Here is a 22,056-nt window from a genome sequence, read left to right as displayed (position 1 = left end):
ATTTTTACACACCCTTACTTGCGACTATGAAATTGATGATCTTGATGAAATTATGAAAGAAACAAAACATTACTCCGTCAGAATTAAGATGTACATAATTTTAGTGTTTTAATTTTCTTAAAAGATGTACAGAAATTGAATGACAAATATTTTTAAGCTTCTCAAAATAAAGTGTCATGTAAATTAAAATAATGGAGTGGCATTATTATAAATGTTAATTTTCCTGTAAGATTTTTATATATTTAAATTTGTTTAACTTTAAGCTTTTCATGTTTGTTAAGTAGTAGTACTAGTTTTTTTAGCTATGCGTTTTGTCTTGATCTATTTTAAGATTAGAAGTTTTGTTTGCTTAAAAATTTCCGTAATAGAAATTCAAATAAAATAAAATAATAATATTTTTATGTTTAATTTTTCTTGTATGATTTTGATTTGGTATGAAATTTATAAAATTAAAGAATGATCTTTAAATTTTATAATCTTAAACTAAAGATTTGTTGAATGTATCAAAATATTCTTTAAATTTAGTAATCTTAAATATATCACGTGAAAAACTAGAATTCAAGATTTTTTTTTTTATTTTTCATTTGGTGTTCGGTATCTGCATTGAAACCCGACTAAATCTAGATTCATGTCGGAAAGTCCCATATTGGAGGGGAAAATGGTCCCAAACAAAGGCGACTTCCTACCAACAGGGTCAAACCTAGATGCAAATATTTGATGCTCCGACACTCATTAAATTCGATGCAAATTATGTATACTAATATAAGAAATATATAAAATCGGCATAACATGGAAAAGAAACACCACTGAAATCAGAAAGATAACTGAGTGCTTTGATTTTCAAGCATAACCTTAAAGTTTTAATTGTCAAAATGTGTGTTCCAACCTTTCCGAGCACCTACCTCCTAAATTATGAATCTGTCACTATGTATCAAGAATACTCAAACTCGAGACCTCTGAAAGAAGTACGTAAAGAGTTTCAAATGAGAAAAAAGACATTCATTTTGAAACGTATTATAAAAAAACAAAATAAATAAATTAAAACAAAAGGGTTATTAATTATGCAATAATAATAGTAACTAGAATTAACTAAAGTAGACAAGGACCAACGCACTAACCTGAAGACTATTCATTTATGTCATTCGAACAAAACAGAAACAATCAACCGTAACGCATCTACTACATTCAGTTCACACAATACGACGTTGTTTTCATCAGTTTCTTACATAAAAAACGACAGCATTTTCACTTTTCTTACAACCTGGAACCCCACTTCACAACGGCCATTCTCAGCCAGCCCCAATCCACACAGCAAAAATAAAAATAAAAATAAAAATGATGGGTTTACACTTAAAGTAAACAATAAAACTTCTTTAAATGTTTTGTCCATTGGATATAAAAAGTTGTGAAATAATTTCAGTTCATCTCAGTTTGATGAACTATTAGGGTTCTTGGGTTTTGGTTCTTCTTGAATTTTGATCTGTTTTGTTCTCAAGATTCCTGAAACTAAATTGTACTTTATGCTTAAGAAAGGACCCCAGAAAGAAAGTTTTTATTTTTTTGGTCTGTTTTTTGTTGAAATGGACTCTTAGGGGGTTTTGGGGTTTGTTTTTTCTTCAAGATTCTTGAAAAAAAATTGTCTTTTATGTTTAAACAAAGAACCCCAGAAAGAAAGTTTTGATCTTCTCTTCTGTTTGGTTTAAATGAACTATTAGGGATTTGGGGTTTGGTTTTTCTTGTAAAAAATCAATCTTGATGCTTTAAAGAAAGAACCCCAGAAAGGAAGTTTTGATTTTTTTTTTCCTGTTTTTGGGTTGAAATGACCTATTAATGTTTTTGGGGTTGGTTTTTCTTGTATTTGATCTGTTTTTCTTCAATATTTTTGAAAAAAACATTTCTTTATACTTAAAGAAAGAACCCCAGAAAGAAAGTATTGAGCTTTTTTGGCTTGGGTGAAATGAAACGAACGAAGCTGGACTCAGTAATCTCTGTGAGTCGACTCAGATCGATTCAAGTCTTGATGGGGTTATTATGTTTGTATTTTTTCTTGGTTACATTGGAAATACCTTTGATTTCCAAACTTGGGTTTGGTTTAGAATCATATGAACTTATTTCTATACCTTTTGATAATGACTCTAAATTAAGTAGGCTTAATAGTGTCAGTGAGTTAGCTCGTTCGAGTCAAGATTCAGTTTTTCCTTCAAGGAAAATGAGATTTGCATTACCTCATAGGAAGATAGGGGAGTTTAAGAAAGTTTCAGGTTTGATTTTTGATGAGCAGGCATTTGATAATTTTGATAGAGATGAGTTTTCTGAGCTGCATAAGGTTGTTAGGGATGCTTTTGTAGCTGGGAAGAAACTGTTTCAGGATATTAAATTGGGGAAAGTTGAGAGCGAGTTACTGAGTCGAACGAATCAGAACCGGACTGAGTCGTGTCCCAACTCGGTGTCTTTGTGGGGTAATGAGTTTGTGGCTGGTGGAAAGATTATGGTGATACCTTGTGGACTGACTTTAGGGTCTCATATAACAGTTGTGGGGACGCCTCGTTGGGCCCATGAGGAGAAGGATCCTAAAATTACACTGGTGAAGGATGATGATGAGATTGTGATGGTTTCACAGTTTATGATGGAACTGCAAGGATTGAAGACAGTTGATGGAGAGGACCCTCCAAGAATACTGCATTTCAATCCGAGGTTGAAGGGGGACTGGAGTGGAAAGCCAGTGATTGAGCAGAATACATGTTATAGGATGCAGTGGGGGTCTGCGATGAGGTGTGACGGTTGGAGGTCCAAGCCTAGTGAGGACACGGGTGAGGAATTTATGTTGTTAAAATGCATTTCTTTCCTTTTTGTATGAGTTAATTGTTTGGTTGTTGTTCTGTAGATTTCAAATTTAGGGCAACTCTAGTTTTTGTGAACTGCTAATTTGCCCTAAGGAGAAATCAAGTTCTAGTTTTGGAATGAAATGAGTTTTAGTGAACCTCAAATTTGCTTACAAAGAACTTATTTACCAGTATTGGAATGAAACAAGACTTATTAGAATATAATGACATTGATATAACTGACCCTACGCAATCTGTATGCTGAGTGTTTATTATTTTCGTGGTTGCTTCATGCTTGCACTTCTTTTTAGGAAATGTCGGATTTATTAAGATTCTCCTGTAGTTGTGTTGCTGTTTTGTGGTTGTTAAATGCTCAATTTATAATTATGTATATGGAAGGGAAGACTTTGAACTTCTCTAGGGCTGTCTGAAATGAATTTGTATGGGCCAAAGGTTTTGCTAGATATTGTTTATTGTAGTAAATAGATGATTGAACCAGCTGTGCTTGATCAGTATAAAACTTGATCATCTGAATTCGGTGTTATTATTGAACATCAACGATTGGTTTTCTCATGAATGGTATACTGTTCTGTGGTTAAGATTTTCACTTAATGTTGTCTGTGTTTGTGATTTCCTTTGGATTGAATGAAGTGGACGGACAGGTAAAATGTGAGAAGTGGATACGTGATGATGATGATCACTCTGAAGAATCAAAGGCCACATGGTGGTTGAAGAGACTGATTGGTGGGAGGTCAAAAAAGGTTCCAATTGACTGGCCTTACCCTTTTGTAGAGAACAAGTTGTTTGTGCTTAGTGTCAGTGCTGGCTTAGAAGGTTATCACATCAATGTAGATGGGAGACATATTACTTCCTTTCCTTATCGCACTGTGAGTGATTAAGTATTGTCTAAAGTTATTTTATCGTAATATCTTTTTATGGTGAATATCGATTTCTAAACATTTTCTTATGGTTGGTAGGGTTTTACTCTTGAGGACGCGACAGGTCTGTCTGTTAACGGGGATATTGACGTGCATTCTGTATTTGCTGCTTCATTGCCCTCAACACATCCAAGTTTTGCTCCACAGAGGCATCTGGAGATGTTACCCAAGTGGCAAGCTCCGCCACTTCCCGATGAACCTGTAGAGCTTTTTATTGGCATCCTTTCTGCAGGCAATCATTTTTCTGAGAGAATGGCTGTGAGAAAATCTTGGATGCAGCATCCATCACTCAAGTCTTCAAATGTTGTTGCCCGTTTTTTTGTGGCAATGGTAAGACTTGGCTTAGACAGAATTGTTCATTCATGAGAGCGATATCTTATATTTAGAGTCTTGCAGGTGCTTACATTTAAACAACTTCTCTACCTCACCTCTGAGGTAGTGGTACAAACTGCGTACACTTACCCTCCCCAGACCCCAATTTGTTGGAATATACCCATGTTGTTGTTGTTGCATGTGCTTATATTTGAAGTGAAATGTTTCAGCATGGAAGAAAAGAGATAAATGTGGAGTTGATGAAAGAAGCAGAATTTTTTGGTGATATAGTTATAGTCCCCTACATGGACAATTACGATCTTGTTGTGTTGAAGACAGTAGCAATTTGTGAATATGGGGTAAGTCGAGGATAAAATTGGATGACAATTATCACTTCAGATTTTCTCATCTTTTAATATTTATGTAATTATGGGATATTCCAGGTCCGTACAGTTGCTGCAAAGTATGTAATGAAGTGTGATGATGACACATTTGTGAGAATTGATGCTGTGACGAAGGAAGTTAAGAAAGTTCATAGTGGTAGAAGCCTGTATGTTGGAAACATCAATTACTACCATAAGCCCCTTCGACATGGTAAATGGGCAGTCACCTATGAGGTAGACTCTCTCGCTTCATCAGTATTACACTTCAATTTGTGTAGTTAGCCAAAGTTATGTCTTCCATAGTTTTAGTCATTCTTAGGGGTGAACAAAATCGAACTGCAAACCGCACCAATCCGAACCAACCCTATATTATTAATGTTTACTTATCCATGTTTGACTTGATTCTCTTTTAATAAAATAATAAATAAAAGAATAATTTTATTATATCACCCCTATTAATTACAAGTCAATTTTATTATATCACCCCTATTAATTACAAGTCATCTATAACATGAGAAAAATAGACACAACATGATAAACTATATCTTCTTTTTCCTAACTGAACAAGTAAAGTTAGACAACTATTTTTAGTATATTGGCCAAGTAAAATAAGTGCACTCATTTTAGCAACAATCAAGTTCATTAAAACTACTAAGAGAACAGCTAAATTTGACCTTAAAAAACTGACCATGTAAGGTCGGTTTTGCGGTTCAATTTTGTTCACCCCTAAACATTATATGAGCAATTGTCCCCAGAGGTTCCTAGTTAGGAGAGAGAGCTACCTCTTGTAGCCATAAATGAAAAATTAGGGAACATGATTATGATTGAAACATATAACAGAAAAAACAACGTGATGATGCTGTCTCAATCCCAAACATGAGGGAAAAGATGTTCAACGACCTCCTTCTTCCTTGCTATATTCCTTTTACTGTCTGTATGTTCCACCTCCTACCCCTGTTTTGCTTCACAGCACAACGTTTTTTTTGAACTGCTCTGCAGTTATGTTTGTGCTTAATAAATAAAATTGGCTGGATATATAGGATTATATAGCTGATCGACTAGTATGGGGTTGAGGTGAATTATCAAAAAGCGAAAAAAGTGTGTGTGGGGTGGGGATTTGAGGCGTAATAATTGATAGTCGATACCTCTGCAGCTTCTTCTGATTTCATCTGGTAAAATCATGAACCTTATATATCCTTGTGAGTGTACGTGAAAATACCACCATTGAGAGTAGCCACAGCCAATCTCTTGCATGCTAGTAGTGATTCAGCAGCAGCCAACCAAAAGGAACCAAGCTCCAACATAGTAATTCAGATGACAATTGGTAGGTCCAAGTTACACAAATATGAAGAAAATCTCTTCCTTTTGTTCTGGAGTGGCATGAAAGTTCATCCATGTAGAATCAGCTAATACAAGGTGTTTTAAAACAAAAGATAGTCCTTGGCACCTTAATTTGAAATGAACTGCAATGGAGAAGTAGACTTGGTCTTCTGTACCCTTTGATCTGTCCTTGTAGTGCGCAGCCTCTTTAGAAAGTCCCACCAAAAGTCCAAAACAGCACTATTACCTTTAGTGATCACTTCAACTCATTAACGCTACCAGGTTTAGGGATTGAATTAGGATAAAGGTGAAATCATAACCTAGTAAGTGATACCATGCACATTGCGACCATCACATTCTTCTTCCTTTTCTGTATATTGATAGCTTCTGTTTATTAGAAGCTACTTTGTGCAAACAATTTTACCAGTTAGGAGGATTCCTCAAGAACCTTGTGCAGTTTGCCATCATATGTAATGAACTGCTTCATCTGGTCCCTGAACCCCTTATGCATTCACTAGTTTCTGACGTTCATTTTTTTCTACGGGGATTGGCAGGAATGGCCTGAAGAAGATTATCCGCCCTATGCCAATGGGCCCGGTTATGTCATCTCATTTGACATTGCAGAGTACATAGTTTCTGAGTTTGAGAAACATAAGCTGAGGGTAAGCTTCCTTGATGTTCTCCTTGAATATTCCTAACACTCCTCTCACCCACGTCACTTCTGGAAACCCAAACAGAAAAAATAAAATCTAACATATATTTGACCTGCTGCAGTTGTTTAAGATGGAGGACGTGAGCATGGGAATGTGGGTAGAACAATTCAACAGCTCCAGGCCTGTAGAGTACGTGCATAGCTTGAAGTTTTGTCAGTTTGGGTGCATTGATGATTATTACACTGCACATTATCAATCTCCAAGGCAAATGATGTGCCTGTGGAGAAAGTTGCTGAACCAAGGGAAACCTCAGTGCTGCAACGTGAGATGACAAGGCATGCCCTGTTAGCTTGTGTTAGGCAATGCTGAAAAGGAAGCAAGACTAGATAAGTTCCAGGGAAGAGCTTGTACATATAACTCGAGTAAATTAGCATATCGTGCTATTATATTTACTTCATTCATTCATTAGTTGCTTCTTTTGTTGGGACACCAGTCTTGTGCCCAAGGCGAGTTGACATGGGAGCTCGTGAAACTGTACGAAAACAATGATAGCTTAAACTCTTAAAATATATAACTCAAGGCTGAACATTTCATTCTCAATGCCACTTGCAATTTACATTCTTCCATTTGCCTTTCAACTCTGGTTATTTTGGACTGTCCCAGTTCTATATGCTTCCAGAAAAGAACTTCTCCGAGTTGGTGATACCTTACGAAAAGTCTTTAAGGTCAACTTTAAGGTTAGGTGGTGTTTCCATAAGTAGTACGAAAGAAACAGCATCCAACATTATAGCTCTTTTCACTATGTTGCTTTGTGAACAATTATGTCTAGTGGAAACAGCCTCTCTACTTCTGGTAGGGGTAAGGTCAGTGTACGGAGACCCGACTTGTTGAACTACACTGGGTATCTTGTTGCTTTGTGAACAGTTACATGTTGCAGTGCTGACATTTAAGCGTGATGGTGAGGGTGAAAAAATGGCATATATGGGCTGATCAAAAGTACTAGACTCGCCGGAAAATTGAACAGTAAAACAGTTTAGGAAAATCCCAAAGGTAACAGCAATTTATAAGTTTCTGATGTTCACTGACCCTTGTATGCTAGACAAGAACAAGTGAGATCTTATTTTAGTGAACCTGGTTATAGTTCATACTGAAAAATTGACTCTCCAAGCAGAGAATCAAATCCTTCATAACTTTTAATGGATGTTGCCTTGTGATGAAGAAACATAAATGTTGCAATACTGATATAATAGAGAGGTGCAACTGAAGTTTACCTTATCCTAAAATGGGGCAGTAAAATCAACAAAGAAATGACAAACTAAGCCTCAGTTCAAACAAGTTGGGGTCTGATTTGAGAATCCTAACATAAATCCTTATGGCCGCCAAGAAACATTGTGAATTATCCTATTGTACAAGCAAAGCATGTTAGAGAAGACAAAAAGATTGAGCAAGAGCTGCATAATCAAGTTATTCTTTTAGCTTGCAGAAGGACAAAGTTTGGAGCTTACTTGTGGGGAGGGGAAATAGGAAATACCAATTGGTAATGGTTCCTCAAAGTATAAGGGTCTCTGGTCTAAAATTTATACATCATTATGATTTGTGTTTCATAATTGTCCTCTAAATTAGTCATAACTCATAAATACTAGTGCTATTATCTCCCGATACATAATTTAGTACTTGAATATATCTGAAATGGAAAATGAGTGGGTGATCAAGGTTAACGATGAGCTGATGCACGTGGAGGATCTCACCACGGTGGAGGCAGAGCACTGGAAGAAGCGGTCCATATATAGAGTACCTGTTGGTGTCACAGATGTGAGCAAGAAAGCTTACAAGCCTCAGGTAGTTTCTTTTGGTCCTTACCATCATGGAGAAGATCATCTCAAGACGATGGAAGCTCACAAGCACCGAGCACTTCTTCACTTCCTAAAGAGATCTGGAAAATCGTTAACATGTTATATCGACTCCTTACAACAAGTGGCTCAAGATTTGAAAGATGCATATTATTCGCTGGATCCTATATGGCAAAATGATACCAATGCCTTCTTGCAGTTGATGATTCTTGATGGCTGTTTCATGCTGGAGATCTTGAAAACAGCTGCTGCTGATCCTCTACTTATAGATCAATCTCAGCATGCTCTACAATATGACTATGCTCCTAATGATCCGATTTTCAGCAATCATGGAAAGCTCCATCTCATGCCTTATCTCAAACGCGACATGCTGATGCTTGAGAATCAGTTGCCTATGCTCCTTTTGGACAAATTACTTGCCGTCAAAAGTCAAGAGGAAAAGGTCATTCTCCCTCCAGACTCCTCCTCCTCCCCCCCGCCCCCCAAAGAAAACCCACCCACCACTAAACATGTGCTCACACATATACCATGTTGAATTGCACGACCATCTTCTCTTAAAGCTTAAACTGTTTTATGCGATACACTTTATTAACCTTTTCTAATTTAATTCCATTTACAGAGTGAAGGGTTACACCTTGATTGCATTGAGCAGGATGATGAGCAATGTATTAATAAGCTCATACTGGACTTCTGCAATCCTCACAGCCGTGCTAAAGGACTTGGGAAATGTTTGCATGTATTGGATGTGTACAGAAAAAGCCTACTTTGGGAAGATCCTGCATTGGCCAAGACTCGTCCAAGGAAAGCACCCAAAGTTAGCCATCAGAGTAGTGGTGATGAGATTATCCGCTCTGCTATGGAGCTTCATGAAGCAGGCATTCGGTTCAAGATGAGTAAAACTAGAAGCCTCAAGGACATCTCCTTTCATGGTGGTATCCTTAAGCTTCCTCTGATCATGGTGGATGATGCTACAGAGGCAATGTTCTTGAACCTGATAGCTTTCGAGAGATTCCATGTAGGGGCGGGAAATGAGGTAACCTCATACATCTTCTTCATGGATAATATTATTGACAATGCCAAAGATGTTAGCTTGCTACACTCTAGTGGCATCATCCAGAATGCAATTGGCAGCGATCAAGCTGTGGCCAAGCTATTCAATTCATTATCCAAGGACATTACGTTGGATCCAGATAGCAGCCTAGATCTAGTACACAAACGGGTGAGCGATTATTGCAAGCAGCAGTGGAATGAATGGAGAGCCAATCTCATTCACACCTACTTCAGGAGTCCCTGGGCCATTTTGTCTGTCATTGCTGCTATTTTTCTTTTCGCCCTCACCATTGTTCAGACATTATACGGAGTTTATCCTTATTATCATCCACGGGCCTAAGGACAATCTACCCTCGTAAAAATAGAAAGATTTTGCCTTTCTCTGCTGGAGTGCTACGACGATTGTCACCTAATTTTGGAGTGAAAGAAGGAATTTATTTCCTTTTGGTACATCTTATATTTACTTCAATGTGATTCCTAAAGTCCTTAAATACACCCTCCTTTCTTTGTTGTGTCACATATTCGGCCAAATTTCATGTCCCATAATATGTTTATATATTATCACAAAAATTATGTGGTCTTTATATGATGAATATAGTTCTTGATATCCTTCTTGCTCAAAGTCGTCGTGATTTCAGTAAGAAATGAATATCGTATCCACTATAATTTCACAAAAATGAGGTCTGGGGAGGGTGGGGAGGGTGACGTGTACGCAAACCTTACCCTACCTTGTGACATTATAGTGGATATGATGTTTTTTCCTTGCTGAAATCAACCCCTACCTTGTGAAGGTAGAGAGACTATTTCTTTAAGACCTTCGGCTCAAGTAAAGCATATCAAATGCCTTTGCATGTGAACAATGCTTACAAAATCTATTGACAATGTCTTCTACTTGTTTTTTTTAGACATTATATAGACTCTATTTATGCCTTGTGAATACATCTACAAGTGATTTTGAGACCTGCAAATGTGATTCTTGTCGTTTCTTGGATAATAGGGCATCCATTTGTCATAAATTTCTCATAAGAGTATGTCATCAACCAATTTTTTCATAGATATATACAACTGGACTAATAGTTTGAGGAGCCTAATAAGGCCTTTCACCGGAAAGGTAAGAGTCAAAAATTAAGGAAATAAGTTAAAACCAGATTTCTCGCGACTATCCAAGAATCTCAGTAGTTGATTCGAGGTTTTAGACGGTAAAGCTTATCTGATTTTATTTATTTTAGAATTTTTCTCGACGAAATCACAAATCTTCTACAATATTATTAAGAATGTCAGCAAAAAGCACACGTCTCGTGCAATTTGCCAAAGAAAAAACTACACAGAAGAAACTACACGAAGAAAAGGTCGAATTAAGACATATTTAAGTTAATTTTGCTAGATTGAGAGCTATTGTGTAGCTTACATCAACACAGAACCTAGAAATGGTGTTTGCACCTTACGATCCAACATAACTTTTTATCTCAATGAAGATAAAGAAGCTACAGCAAAATAGAATCCCTTAAAGTACTTTATCACCTTATGATCAACTATATGTATAGAATCCCTTAAAGTACTTTATCACCTTATGATCAACTATATGTTGCTATGCTGACATAAAAAAATTTGAGAGAGATGATAAGATGCTAGCATATACAGACTGTTGAAAAGTGCTTGTGATTTCTTACTAGAAAAGGAAAAGGAAAAGAAGTAAAAATAAAATAAAATAAAGGACAGCTCACTGCACTCAGGCTCTCGCTATGAGGGGTCCGCGGAAGGGTCTGACCACAAGGGTTTATTATAAGCAACCGTACCTTACATTTCTGTCAAAGGCTATTTAAATTCAATTTCAATTTCTTAGAAAAGCTAGTAGAAATAGACTAATAAACAAGTGAGGTTAATATATTTTCTTGAACTTGTGATGGTGAATTTATATGTGCATACTAAAGAAAACAACTCTGTTTGTTACTATGGCTCTTCTATCTTAACAAAGAAAAACGTCCAAGCAAGGAATCAGATCCTTTATAGCTTGTGATGTAGACTTGTGAACAAGAACAACAATTGGGATGGGGGTGGGTTCTGAAAGAGCCTGGTGTGTTTTCAAACTCAAATAGGTGAATTTGTGTAAAATAGAAAAATTTGAGCACATCAATTCGTTATACATGAATGAAGAGATTTCATTGGTAACAGGACCAAAAGAAGTAGACTCATCCGGTTTCCCAATGTGACATATGTCAATTAGGAATTGAACCTATAAAGTCATCAATAATGAGTGGAACGTTTTAATTGAAGAGGAAATGCATGAAAGAATCCTTCAATAGTTGTACGGTAACTTGTTCGTATTAACTTGTTTGTAATAATGTACACATACTGAAAAAGAAAATGGCCGTATTCCTTATATGGAATATAGAAATCCGTGCAATATGAGGCTTGAGAGACCTTGAGCACAATATATGCAGACTTTAGCCACATCTTAATCCATAGTTGAAGAATGGCGCAACAAAAAAAGTCCTCCCCTAAATAAAATATTTGAAGATCTTCTCTTTCCTTTTCATTTAAAAGAACAAAAAAGAATCGCAATATATGTAAAGACGAGACATCTTTTACCCAATAACCGATGTTGTAAATAAATTGGTGTGGAACTGATAAATATGGATGAATACGCACTACTAAAAAATCACTATTTCCCATTGAATTTCCTACTAAAAATGTTCAGTGCTATTCCAACAGATATTTTATATCTGATTGAATTGGTGAGAAAAAAATAGTACGTACTGTTTTCACAAAAAAAATTATAAAGCTTCACGATGTTTCAGTAAGAACTGTTTCCCAGTTAGTGTTTTCCCACTGGGCTGATTCAATGAGAAATAATGTTTGATAAAATAAATTTCCCACTGATTTGCGGTGGCAAAAACCTCTGTTTCTGTTAGTAACTCCGTCATGTTCAATGGAGTGTCTAAGTGAAGCAACATTAGTCATTAGGTCCAAATTAATTGTTCTAATTAGAGAATCATGATATCCACATTTAAAGCTTTTATTACAATTCTTTACACATTAAAGGCAGAAAGCATATTGAACTTTCGTGAAATTTTGGGATTCGAACCATTTGGGAACAAAATTTTGGAGGTCCAAAAGCCTTTGCCACCATTGTCATGGAATTTTTTTTGGAGATAATAGAAAGAATAACGGAGAACAAAATAATTCTTTTAAAGTGGAGGGTGCTCAAAAGAAGGAACATATTCCTTTTATCACTTCCTGTGTATCTTATTTTGTATTCAATTTGATTCCTCAAGTTCTAAAAAAAGCCTTTCTTTTCAATTATTATAACATATTTTGCCCTATTTCATGGTAGGAGTATATTTATATGTTAGCATTTAAAATATGTGGCCTTTAATCAATGAATGTAGTAGTTCTTTTTTTTTCTTTTTCTAATTGTGTTTTCTTTTAAAAAAATTGCGAGTGAGTTAGAATTTCTATTTTTATATCTCTGTTATTCAGGATAGTAAATGAGGGGTTTTGATAGGTTATAATGACTCGAATCAGTAAATGATTTATTGTCTTATTCTACTTGAAAGTTAGCTGGATTGAAATGACCTGGATCAAGATAGGCTAAATAATTGGTCCGAACCCAGTCCTACAACTTTTATCAAATTTTAATATCTTTACTTTTTATTCTTATAATTTGTTTGATTAAAAAAAAAAGAACTAACAAAACATTTTCTTCTTTATTAGTTATGCCACCCTTAATTTTTCTTTACCGGGCCTCATCAAGATAAGTTTACGCCTTGGGAATACTTCTAGAAGTTCTTAAAAGGCTTGTCTCCATTTTTTTTTTTCTCCCCATTTTCCTCAAGTCTCCATCTTGATTAATAACACATGGCCTAATTAAATTAAATGACAAAAATTTAATTTATTCTAAATTAAATTTCTAATTATGGTTAATATAATATATCAATTAAAAATAAGTTATTTTATCTCTATCATTTTCTCAATATTCCCCTCCTATTATTTCTCTCAACTTTCTCTTATTCCCTTCAAATTTATCAATAAGATACAGAAATGAATATTGAGTAGCTAAATAATAGCTTTAGTAGTTAATATAACAACTTGTCTGTGAGAGGATACAATCAAAATTCATACGGTACATTGATATCGTTATTTTATGTGTCGTCGGAATAGGCATTACAACATTAGTAGATGGAAAATGCAAATATCCCGTTAATAGGGATAGATTGAAAAAGAGAAAATTATTTTATAAAAATAATGTTTTGTCAAAGTTAGCTTTTGTTCTTAAGTTCTTGCAATAGCTAAGCACTTTCTCCTGATGAATCTAATAGCGTTAATAAATTTCTGTTGTGTTGTATTAGCTTTTGAGTCAAGTCTAATGCAAGATTTCTGTGTGGCTGATCCTTTAGTCCAGGTATTGCAAATCAGTAAATAGCGATAAGAAATCTCAATTTCCTCTTATATACTTTCCCCATTCCAATTAATGTGACGTAGAGTTTAAGAAAGAAACAAAACATTGAAACATAGGTATCAAGTTGAGAAGAGAATAAACAATGACCATATGTACCTCCAGAAAATATTTAGTTTGTCTCTATAAGTTGCTGGAGATCAAACTATCCAATAAACCACATTTAGTTTTTCCGTTATCTTTTATTCTTTTTGTGATATTATGTCAAAACTTATGGGAGAAGAAATTTTTTTCCCATGCCAGTCTTCAAAATTCTCTCAACTATCATCTCATGGAAGTCTATCTCAACTCCTAAGAGTTAGTATAATTTTATAAGTCATACTTCACATATAAATTATTTCTGTTGCACTATTGATTGACTTGATTCAATTTTATTTATTCATGCAAGATATTTCATCTCACGATTTAAACAAGTACTCTCAAGGTGGATCGTTGTATCATGAATAGTGACAAGTACTCTTGGTCTAGTCATTCTCTTAAGTGGATAGCAAAATGAAGCTCTTTTTAAATGTAATTGCTCTGCATTTTCAGTTAGAATGACTAGTAGGGGTGGACATTTCGTTTGATTTTGTCAAAGTTTTATTCGGTTGTGAAACAACAAATCAAACTAATTCGATTTGATTTTTTTTTAACTTTGCTTCAACTTGATTTTGTGTTTCTAAGTCGATTTTTCCGTGCAAGTGAGAAACAAGACAAACAAAATATGAAGGTTGCAAACTTAGCATATTATATATATGGTTCTTAAATTAATAAAAAATTGGTTATTCAATGCACCGAATAATTATGACCCTTAAATCGAAGAACGATTATCCGGCTCCTCTCCATTTTCTCAACGATTAATAAAGTTGAAATCGAATTGAAGGATCATGAGCAAAAGATTTGGAGGACTGAAAAATATTTTCTCGAAGTCATTCCATGTCTCCCTTTTTATTACCGTGATCTGGAAATAATATATGTTTTGAGATGACATTAAAAAAAGAGTTGTTATATTAACTACTAAATATTCATTTCTATATCTTATTGCCAAATTATAATTGATAAATTTGGAGGGAATAAGAGAAAGTTGAGAGAAATAATAAGAAGGGAATATTGAGAAATAAAAGAGATAAATCAGCTTATTTTTAATTGATATATTATATTAATCATAGTTAGAGGTTTAGTTTAGAATAAATTAAATCTTAGCCACTTAATTTAATTAGGTCATGTGTCATTAATCAAGATGAGAACTTGAGAAAAATAGAGAGAAAGGAAATGGAGGGGAGCCGGATCCAAAGTAATCTTATAGTAATCTATTTGATCAATCTTTTAAAATTTTGCTTATTTATAAAGTATGTTAGATGTCTCAGAAAATGCACACTTTGGGAACAATGGACTATTCAAAGTGTATGTGTTTGTTTTTTTCATCAATCTTTTATCTCACCTCTAAGGTAGCAGTATGGAGTGTATACATTTATCCTTCCCAGACCTTAGGAATATACTGGGTATATTATTGTTATTGTTGTTTCATTTTGTGGATAAGCTTCCAATAGGTACTATTGTCCAAATATATGATTTTGGTATTCCAAAAACAACTAAGTTGATGCCAATAGTATTCTTTTTTTACATTGGAACAAGGCCACAGACCAGTGGCAATTGTTCATGTTCAACTTTTCATTTTATTAAATAATGAGTGTTATCTTGCTCTTTGAGTGAGATGAATGGAAGAAATTAACAAACAAATACAATGACTCAGACAAGTTAAACAAATTGAAAAGATCATCTTTGCATAATGTAATACAACATTTACAAAATGATCAAAAAGAAAATCCACCCTTTTGCATTAACCTCCCTGTTCTCTTGAGCATTATTTCACATTTTACAACAAGCCAAGGAGATTAAGGATTTTCCATAAATCAATTAAACATTAACCAGCAAGATTTCTTGTCTAATTTCCTTGAATAAGTTCAAATGCATGCTTGTTCATTGTAGCCTACATAAACACCAAGACGATGAACCATCCCAGCGCGTTACTCAACAAAAGCCCTGCCAAGAGAACGATAGTACTTGTAAGACATCAGAATTATAAGTAGCCAAAAAGTACAAAAATGAATTGACAATTGTTGTACCAGTGTGCCATGGAACATTTTTGAAACTGTTACTCCAAGATGATCCTAGGAAACAATCGTTTGTTGTGTTGAATCCACTAGGACAATTGCAAACAAATGAACTATAAGGTCCTCCATATCCACAAACACCATTACTCTTCTCACAATTAGCACACATATCAGGATAATCGTTGTTAAAATTGAACTTGTATTTCAACGCCACACCGTATTTCCAGGCCTGTGGATTCAATTCTTGGCCACTAAAACCATATAAAGCCGAGTAAGACGAGCAATGCAACTTCTCCAAATCCATCTCAAATGCCGGTCCAAGATCAACAGGTGTGTAGACACAACAAGTCGAAATTGGGAGATTAAGTCTACTTATAGCTTGACATGAATACAAAAGACTACAGACAGGTGCACCCTGGCTATCACACATAGGGAAAGTCGAATTGACCCCTCCGTTTGACTTGTAAATTGGTGATGAATCTGTTTCACAATCAAGTAATGCAAAAACTGTGTCATCATGAAAGCTAAAAGGTGCGTTCGCGTCTAGACTAAAGCCTTTACTTGGTTGTGTACAAGCACATGTTGACATAGAAGGGTCACTAATGTACATGATTTGGTAATTGTAGTCGATGGATGTAACCGGATAGCAACCGGTATGAGTCTTGAAGGACAGTTGTTGGTTGTTGCAAATAACATAAGGCTGAAATCGTGGATCGCCACAGCCAGGGCCAGTCCCAAAAGGGTATTTGATTGGTATATTGCCACATGATTTTTCACAAGTTTGAGATGTGATTACTGAAGGAAGAAAAATGAAGAAAATGCAAGAGAGGAGGGTTGAGGATTTTTGGAAATTCATGTTTGACTATGAAAATGTAGAAAGACAAGGGAGGAGGAAGTGAAATGTGGAAGAGTAGTGCCATATAAATTAGTGAGAGGTCTAAAGGATTGCCTTCTTTTTTTTTCTTTTGGTAGTGTTAAGTGCTCTTATTTTATGGGGATGTTTCCTTTTTCTTGCAACTTTTCTTGAACTTGGTAACGCATAAAATGAAAATTCCTAGGCCAAATTGCATTGAAGAGTAGAATTCTGAGGCATCTAAGGTGTGGCTTGGTGAGTGATCGTGTTGAGAATCATGAGGTCTTCACTTCAAATTTTAGGAAAGATAAAAATATTAGTTGATTTCTTTTTTATTTGTTCAAGTTTTGATGGACAGAGTTATTCAACCTCTATACTGGTGGGAGGTAGAGGTGGACATAAATCACCGAAAACTTTGATTATTGTACCGTAATTTGATATCTACTTTTAATTATGAGTTACTGAAATCGAACTTTGAAAATATTGAAAATTCACCCTTAGCGAGAGGTAATAAGTAATTTATAAAATTAATTAAGGTGTATGCAATCTTATCCGAATGCCACAATTTTATTTTTGTAAAAAAAGGGGGCAGAATGTTAGATGACTCTGACTAATGATGCAATTAGTTGGCTGATTCCATGTGTGGGATCCTGGGAAATTTCATACTATATATCATAAAAGTATTGAACCAATCTCCTTCGTTTTAGTTTTATTTTATGATTTTTTTCATGTTTTTAATTTAGTTAAGCGCCACCAAAAATTGCAAATGTAATTAATGGTTTTTTTCTAAGGTAAGACTTGTTTGTAAATGCCTGGTGATGGAGAAATAGCTTGTAATCTTTACACATATGTTGGGAACTTTGGTTTGATTAGTTTAATTATGACAATGATTATGCTGCCACTTAACAAGAAAAAAAGCATCTTTTATCTTTTGTAGCACAACTATTATATTATACTATACTATATACTATACAGAGGTGCTCTTCTTGCCAGCAGTGAGCCACTTAAATATACAAGTGTCCTTACTTTTTAGTTTTTAGTTTGTTTTAAAAATTGACACCTTCCTTAATTTATTTGGAGACTGTTAAATATTATATTTTGATGATACACTTCTATTTATTACTAGTTAAGAGTTACTAGTTTAGAGTACGTGCGTTGCAAGTCTATCTCATGTTAATTACTAAAATTATATATAAAAAGAATTAATTATTAAAAAATAGCAAGTGATATTAAAGTAAATGTTATATATATTTATTTAAATGATATAAATAGATATTAATGGTATATAATTGATTTTAAAGTTCTAAATATCAACAATGACTTTTTATAATTTATGTGGAAGGAAAGATTTAATAAACCAACACTCTTTGCTCTTCAATCTCCTCCAAAATCTCCTTATAATTTGATAAAAGGACCACCCTATTCATTCCGTATTCTTACGATCATTACTGACAACCTCCACACTATTCCTTCCTCTCCACCTTACCCTTCTCCTTAATTATTTTTTTATTTTTCGATAAGCCTTATTAACTTTCATACGGGTCATGGGTTGAATGATAAAAAGTTATTCCGCTATGCAATTTAAAAATTGTAAGAAAAAAAATTAAAATCATTTATTAAAAGGCTAATAATACAATAGTTTTACCACTAACAAATATAAATTTTTAAAAAAGATATATGTCAATCACATTAACGGGTTTTGGATCCCCTTTCGTGTGAATCTTCTCCTTCCATTCACTTTATTTGTCATGTTTTGCTTCTCGAGAGTCAAACTGTTTGAGTTTTGATTAATGTTTTAAAATGTATTTTTCATATAAGAATGATAGCATCTTATAACATATGTCGTATAGTTCTAGATCATCTAAATTTTAAATTCAAAATATTTAATTAATATTAATCTACTTTAATTTAACTTTGATATTTAGTCAAATTGACTTTCACAAGTGAAATGTGACAAATACAAATCAACGAAAAAAAATATTTGTTATTGCACAAAAATGCCATACAAATAATGTTTTACTAAAAAAATCTACCGACATTTCACTCAGTTAATTTGAATAGGCATCTTGCACATATTATTTACCTAAAATATATGAAAATCTAACTATTACTCTCACAATACATGGGTAGTTCATTCCGTCACTACAAAATTGCCAATAACTAACTAAATTATAAAGATCTTTAGTTTTCACATGTAAAAAAATTATTTCATGAATTTTTATTATATAAGCATGATGTTTAGTTGTTTATAACTTTGAGAAATAATAATTGGACTTTTATATTTTTTTCCTTATAAGTTTATCAGTTTTTTGTATAAATTATTTATGTACATTTTTGTATAAATAATTTATATATCTTTTAAGTAAATGTTATGTCGAGACGAAAGACTGATAAAGTCATTTAATGACACTATTACTTCGAAAGAGTTTTAAGAAAACTTTGAATAATAATTTCTCTAAAATAATAATTCAAATAAGGAAAGACTTTGTGCTTATACAAATAGAATCTTATTTAATATTAAATTTCTAAATATTTGGAATTCTTATATGTTTTGATTTAGGAGAAAAAATTAATAGTCACAATTTATTTAAATTGAAAGTACTAAATGATAGAAAAAGTTAAATGAATAATTTATATAGTGTACAATAACGATAACATAATGAGTATCCATTGTTTCATTTCATAGGTTTGGGATATCGAATTTCTTTGACCTCAATTTCAAGAATGTGTCAATTGCTTCTTCATTATCTTCTTTGCAAGATTTATATGACATCCTCGAACAACCATCAGGAATTCTCTTTGACTCATAAATTCTGCAGAATCGAGCTCAAATTGGGACAAGCACTTGCATACTGGTCCATGATTGATGTTACAAATGCTAAACTTTCCATAATATTTATACAGATCAGACGTATCTTTTGGCTCTGACCACGTCAAAAGCCATCCTCTTATCTCTTTATACCAATTGTAGAATTGTACTTCTCCAAAGGAGTTCATTAAGAGTCTATACTTAGCTTATTGAATGGTCTTGTCGATTCCAACGACTTATTGACAATGTCATTCTCAGTGAAGCTGGATAACATGTAGGCTACCAAATTAGGCATCTCACCAAAGCAAAAGTGTTCAGAAATAACTAATTTCACAATTTTTTTCCAGCGAATTACAGCCTGCTTCGGAAATATAACATATTTGCTCCTAGAAATGTTTTTCAGTTCTTGTGTCTATTGCTATCTTCCTATTCTCTCTCAATTGTCAATCCTTTCTAGATGAGGGGGAGTCTCTTAATAGTAGCTTCCAACTCTTAAAATTGACCTTCTCAACCACCAGATGTGAATGTTTTCTGAATTTCATACGAAGTATACATAAAAGGAACATATCGCCATCACATAATAATTAAGGATAAAAATTAGATATAGAGAACAAAATTTTATTATTGATATCTTAAGTCAATAATTCGAGAAAGAAAAAAATTGAATTATACAAAAAGAAATTTTCAAGTAGATAAAGAAAATTTAAAGTGGCAAAATTTGAGATATAATCATTATAATGTAATTTTAATTTCGACGTGTATCCACCTTTATACATTTCATGGCATCAATCATTAGCCGTTCTCTCAATATTTCATTGATTTGTGCTTACAAATACAATCCTTGCTATTGCTCTTTGCAGAATTGTCCTAGCATTTCCTCTTCACATATACGACAAAGTCTCTTCTATCGATCTTCAATTTATAACATATTCTCTGAAGTAAAACAATATGATAAATGAAGTTAACTTGCTATAAAAATCAAGCAACAAACACGTCTAAAACTTGACGAAACTCTTGATGCTCTTAAAACTTACTATTCTAAGTTACTTCATATTGAAGAACGCACACAAACATGTATCTTTTATATTTGTATTGGATTCTATCTTGTATTGTATTATAGCTATCAATCAAATTTGAAGTCTATTTCGCTACGAATTCAAAAAGTTTCACTGTTAGTTATTTTCAACATCCTAAACATTAGGCCAAAACTTAACTACAAATTTCATCACAAAGATAATTTAAATTTGACAATATTGTCTACGAATGTGTGTTGCAGCATGTGAAATTTATTTCAATAAAAAGATATTTAGTTTTTGCAATGACTAAAAATCGTTTAATGTTTGAATGATATTTTATACGAACGTTCGTTATATGAATATTCCTTGCCAATAATTGTATCTTGTGTTAAAAATAATAAATTGTACTTGCAGAAGATCACCTAATATTAAAATTTAAGATAATTAAATATTTTTAAAACCTTAGAGCAAATCATATTTTATATTTGCAAGACATAAGGTGATAAAATAAATTCTTATGAGCCATTAAAATATTTTTTGGATAAGTTTGACATCTGTTTATAAACTTAAAATAATTAATCTTAGTAGAATTAGCATTTGTCTATGATTCACAATCTCTATCCAAAACTTCAATTTGTATCCTGTCAAAAATGTATAAATTCTGAGTAAACTTTACGTAATTGAAATATAATTAATATTTGAGACCACCTATGCAGTTTGGCCTTTTAATTCGTAATAGTATAGATTTTGTAATTTCAATTTAAAGTCCTTGAAAAATCAAACATGAAGTCTAAATCTAAGAAAAAAAAGGAGACCACCAATTCACGAATCTTGATACTAATTCTAATTGAAGGAGTCTCATCGCTTATTTGGTCAAATTTATTTTTTTTGCTCAAAAGTATCTTTTTTTTTCAAAAAAATTATGTTTGTTTTTAAAATTTGAGGTGAACTTTTGAAACTAAACAAGTGCTTTTAGAGTGTTCAGCCTGATTAGTCTTTCGTTTCAATATTTATCTAATTATGATAATTAATAAGTATGGTATATTCTATAACTTATGCGTGCCATGTGTTTTAGTCATTCAATCAACAATACGCATATATCAAATATTAAACTCTAAATAAAGAAGTAAATTGACATAATATTAACAAAGCATTCAGATTACTCCACTCTTACACAACTTTAGAAAGCAAAACTATACTTCATTTCAAAGAACACATAGAAAATGTCTCATATCACTAAAATAATAAAATATTAAAAAAAAAGGAAAAATTATATCCCCAAAAATAATCTAAACATAATATTCTTACCGAACAACTAAAATAAGGCCTTCGTTCATGTTTTGCTCAATCAAAGTTAGAATAATTACACAATGTCAACATATAATCATATTATTTCATTATTGGCTTTAAATTAGATTATTTAAAAATAACATTTAAAGCAAAAAAAAAAAGGCTCAAATTTGATCTATTGAATATAAAACTTACCGTCTTTTATTCCCCA

General features: G+C 33.3%; 3 protein-coding genes across 3 annotated transcripts; 2 read left to right on the top strand and 1 right to left on the bottom strand.

Annotated features, from left to right (window-relative positions):
- Nucleotides 1-1,214: 1,214 nt before the first annotated feature.
- Nucleotides 1,215-7,028, top strand: LOC107847827 (hydroxyproline O-galactosyltransferase GALT6). Its single transcript, XM_016692348.2, has 7 exons — nucleotides 1,215-2,810; nucleotides 3,474-3,709; nucleotides 3,800-4,090; nucleotides 4,303-4,431; nucleotides 4,516-4,689; nucleotides 6,330-6,437; nucleotides 6,550-7,028. Exons 1-7 carry the CDS (start codon nucleotides 1,958-1,960, stop codon nucleotides 6,757-6,759), a joined length of 2,001 nt encoding a protein of 666 aa, XP_016547834.1. The 5' UTR covers nucleotides 1,215-1,957; the 3' UTR covers nucleotides 6,760-7,028.
- A 141-nt stretch (nucleotides 7,029-7,169) lies between these two features.
- On the top strand, nucleotides 7,170-9,917 carry LOC107847828 (UPF0481 protein At3g47200-like). Its single transcript, XM_047399629.1, has 2 exons — nucleotides 7,170-8,720; nucleotides 8,898-9,917. Exons 1-2 carry the CDS (start codon nucleotides 8,118-8,120, stop codon nucleotides 9,666-9,668), a joined length of 1,374 nt encoding a protein of 457 aa, XP_047255585.1. The 5' UTR covers nucleotides 7,170-8,117; the 3' UTR covers nucleotides 9,669-9,917.
- Nucleotides 9,918-15,521: 5,604 nt separating this feature from the next.
- LOC107846833 (wall-associated receptor kinase-like 15) lies at nucleotides 15,522-16,979 on the bottom strand. The gene is made up of 2 exons (XM_016691108.2): nucleotides 15,890-16,979; nucleotides 15,522-15,806 (listed from the first exon to the last, which is right to left on the bottom strand). The coding sequence occupies exons 1-2, from the start codon at nucleotides 16,731-16,733 to the stop codon at nucleotides 15,754-15,756; spliced, it is 897 nt and encodes a 298-aa protein (XP_016546594.1). The 5' UTR covers nucleotides 16,734-16,979; the 3' UTR covers nucleotides 15,522-15,753.
- Between the last annotated feature and the right edge of the window lie 5,077 nt (nucleotides 16,980-22,056).

This window comes from Capsicum annuum, chromosome 11, assembly GCF_002878395.1.
Source record: "Capsicum annuum cultivar UCD-10X-F1 chromosome 11, UCD10Xv1.1, whole genome shotgun sequence".
In the NCBI taxonomy this organism is placed as follows: Eukaryota; Viridiplantae; Streptophyta; class Magnoliopsida; order Solanales; family Solanaceae; genus Capsicum; species Capsicum annuum.
This window is presented reverse-complemented; position numbering and strand designations above follow the sequence as displayed.

Coding starts and splice junctions, on each gene's coding strand:
- LOC107847827 (XM_016692348.2), top strand. CDS start 1,958: ATGAAACGAACGAAGCTGGACTCAGTAATCTCTGTGAGTCGACTCAGA. Junction 4,432..4,515: donor TAGCAATTTGTGAATATGGG/GTAAGTCGAGGA, acceptor GGGATATTCCAG/GTCCGTACAGTTGCTGCAAA. Junction 4,690..6,329: donor AATGGGCAGTCACCTATGAG/GTAGACTCTCTC, acceptor GGGGATTGGCAG/GAATGGCCTGAAGAAGATTA.
- LOC107847828 (XM_047399629.1), top strand. CDS start 8,118: ATGGAAAATGAGTGGGTGATCAAGGTTAACGATGAGCTGATGCACGTG. Junction 8,721..8,897: donor TCAAAAGTCAAGAGGAAAAG/GTCATTCTCCCT, acceptor TTCCATTTACAG/AGTGAAGGGTTACACCTTGA.
- LOC107846833 (XM_016691108.2), bottom strand. CDS start 16,733: ATGAATTTCCAAAAATCCTCAACCCTCCTCTCTTGCATTTTCTTCATT. Junction 15,807..15,889: donor AAATGTTCCATGGCACACTG/GTACAACAATTG, acceptor TTCTCTTGGCAG/GGCTTTTGTTGAGTAACGCG.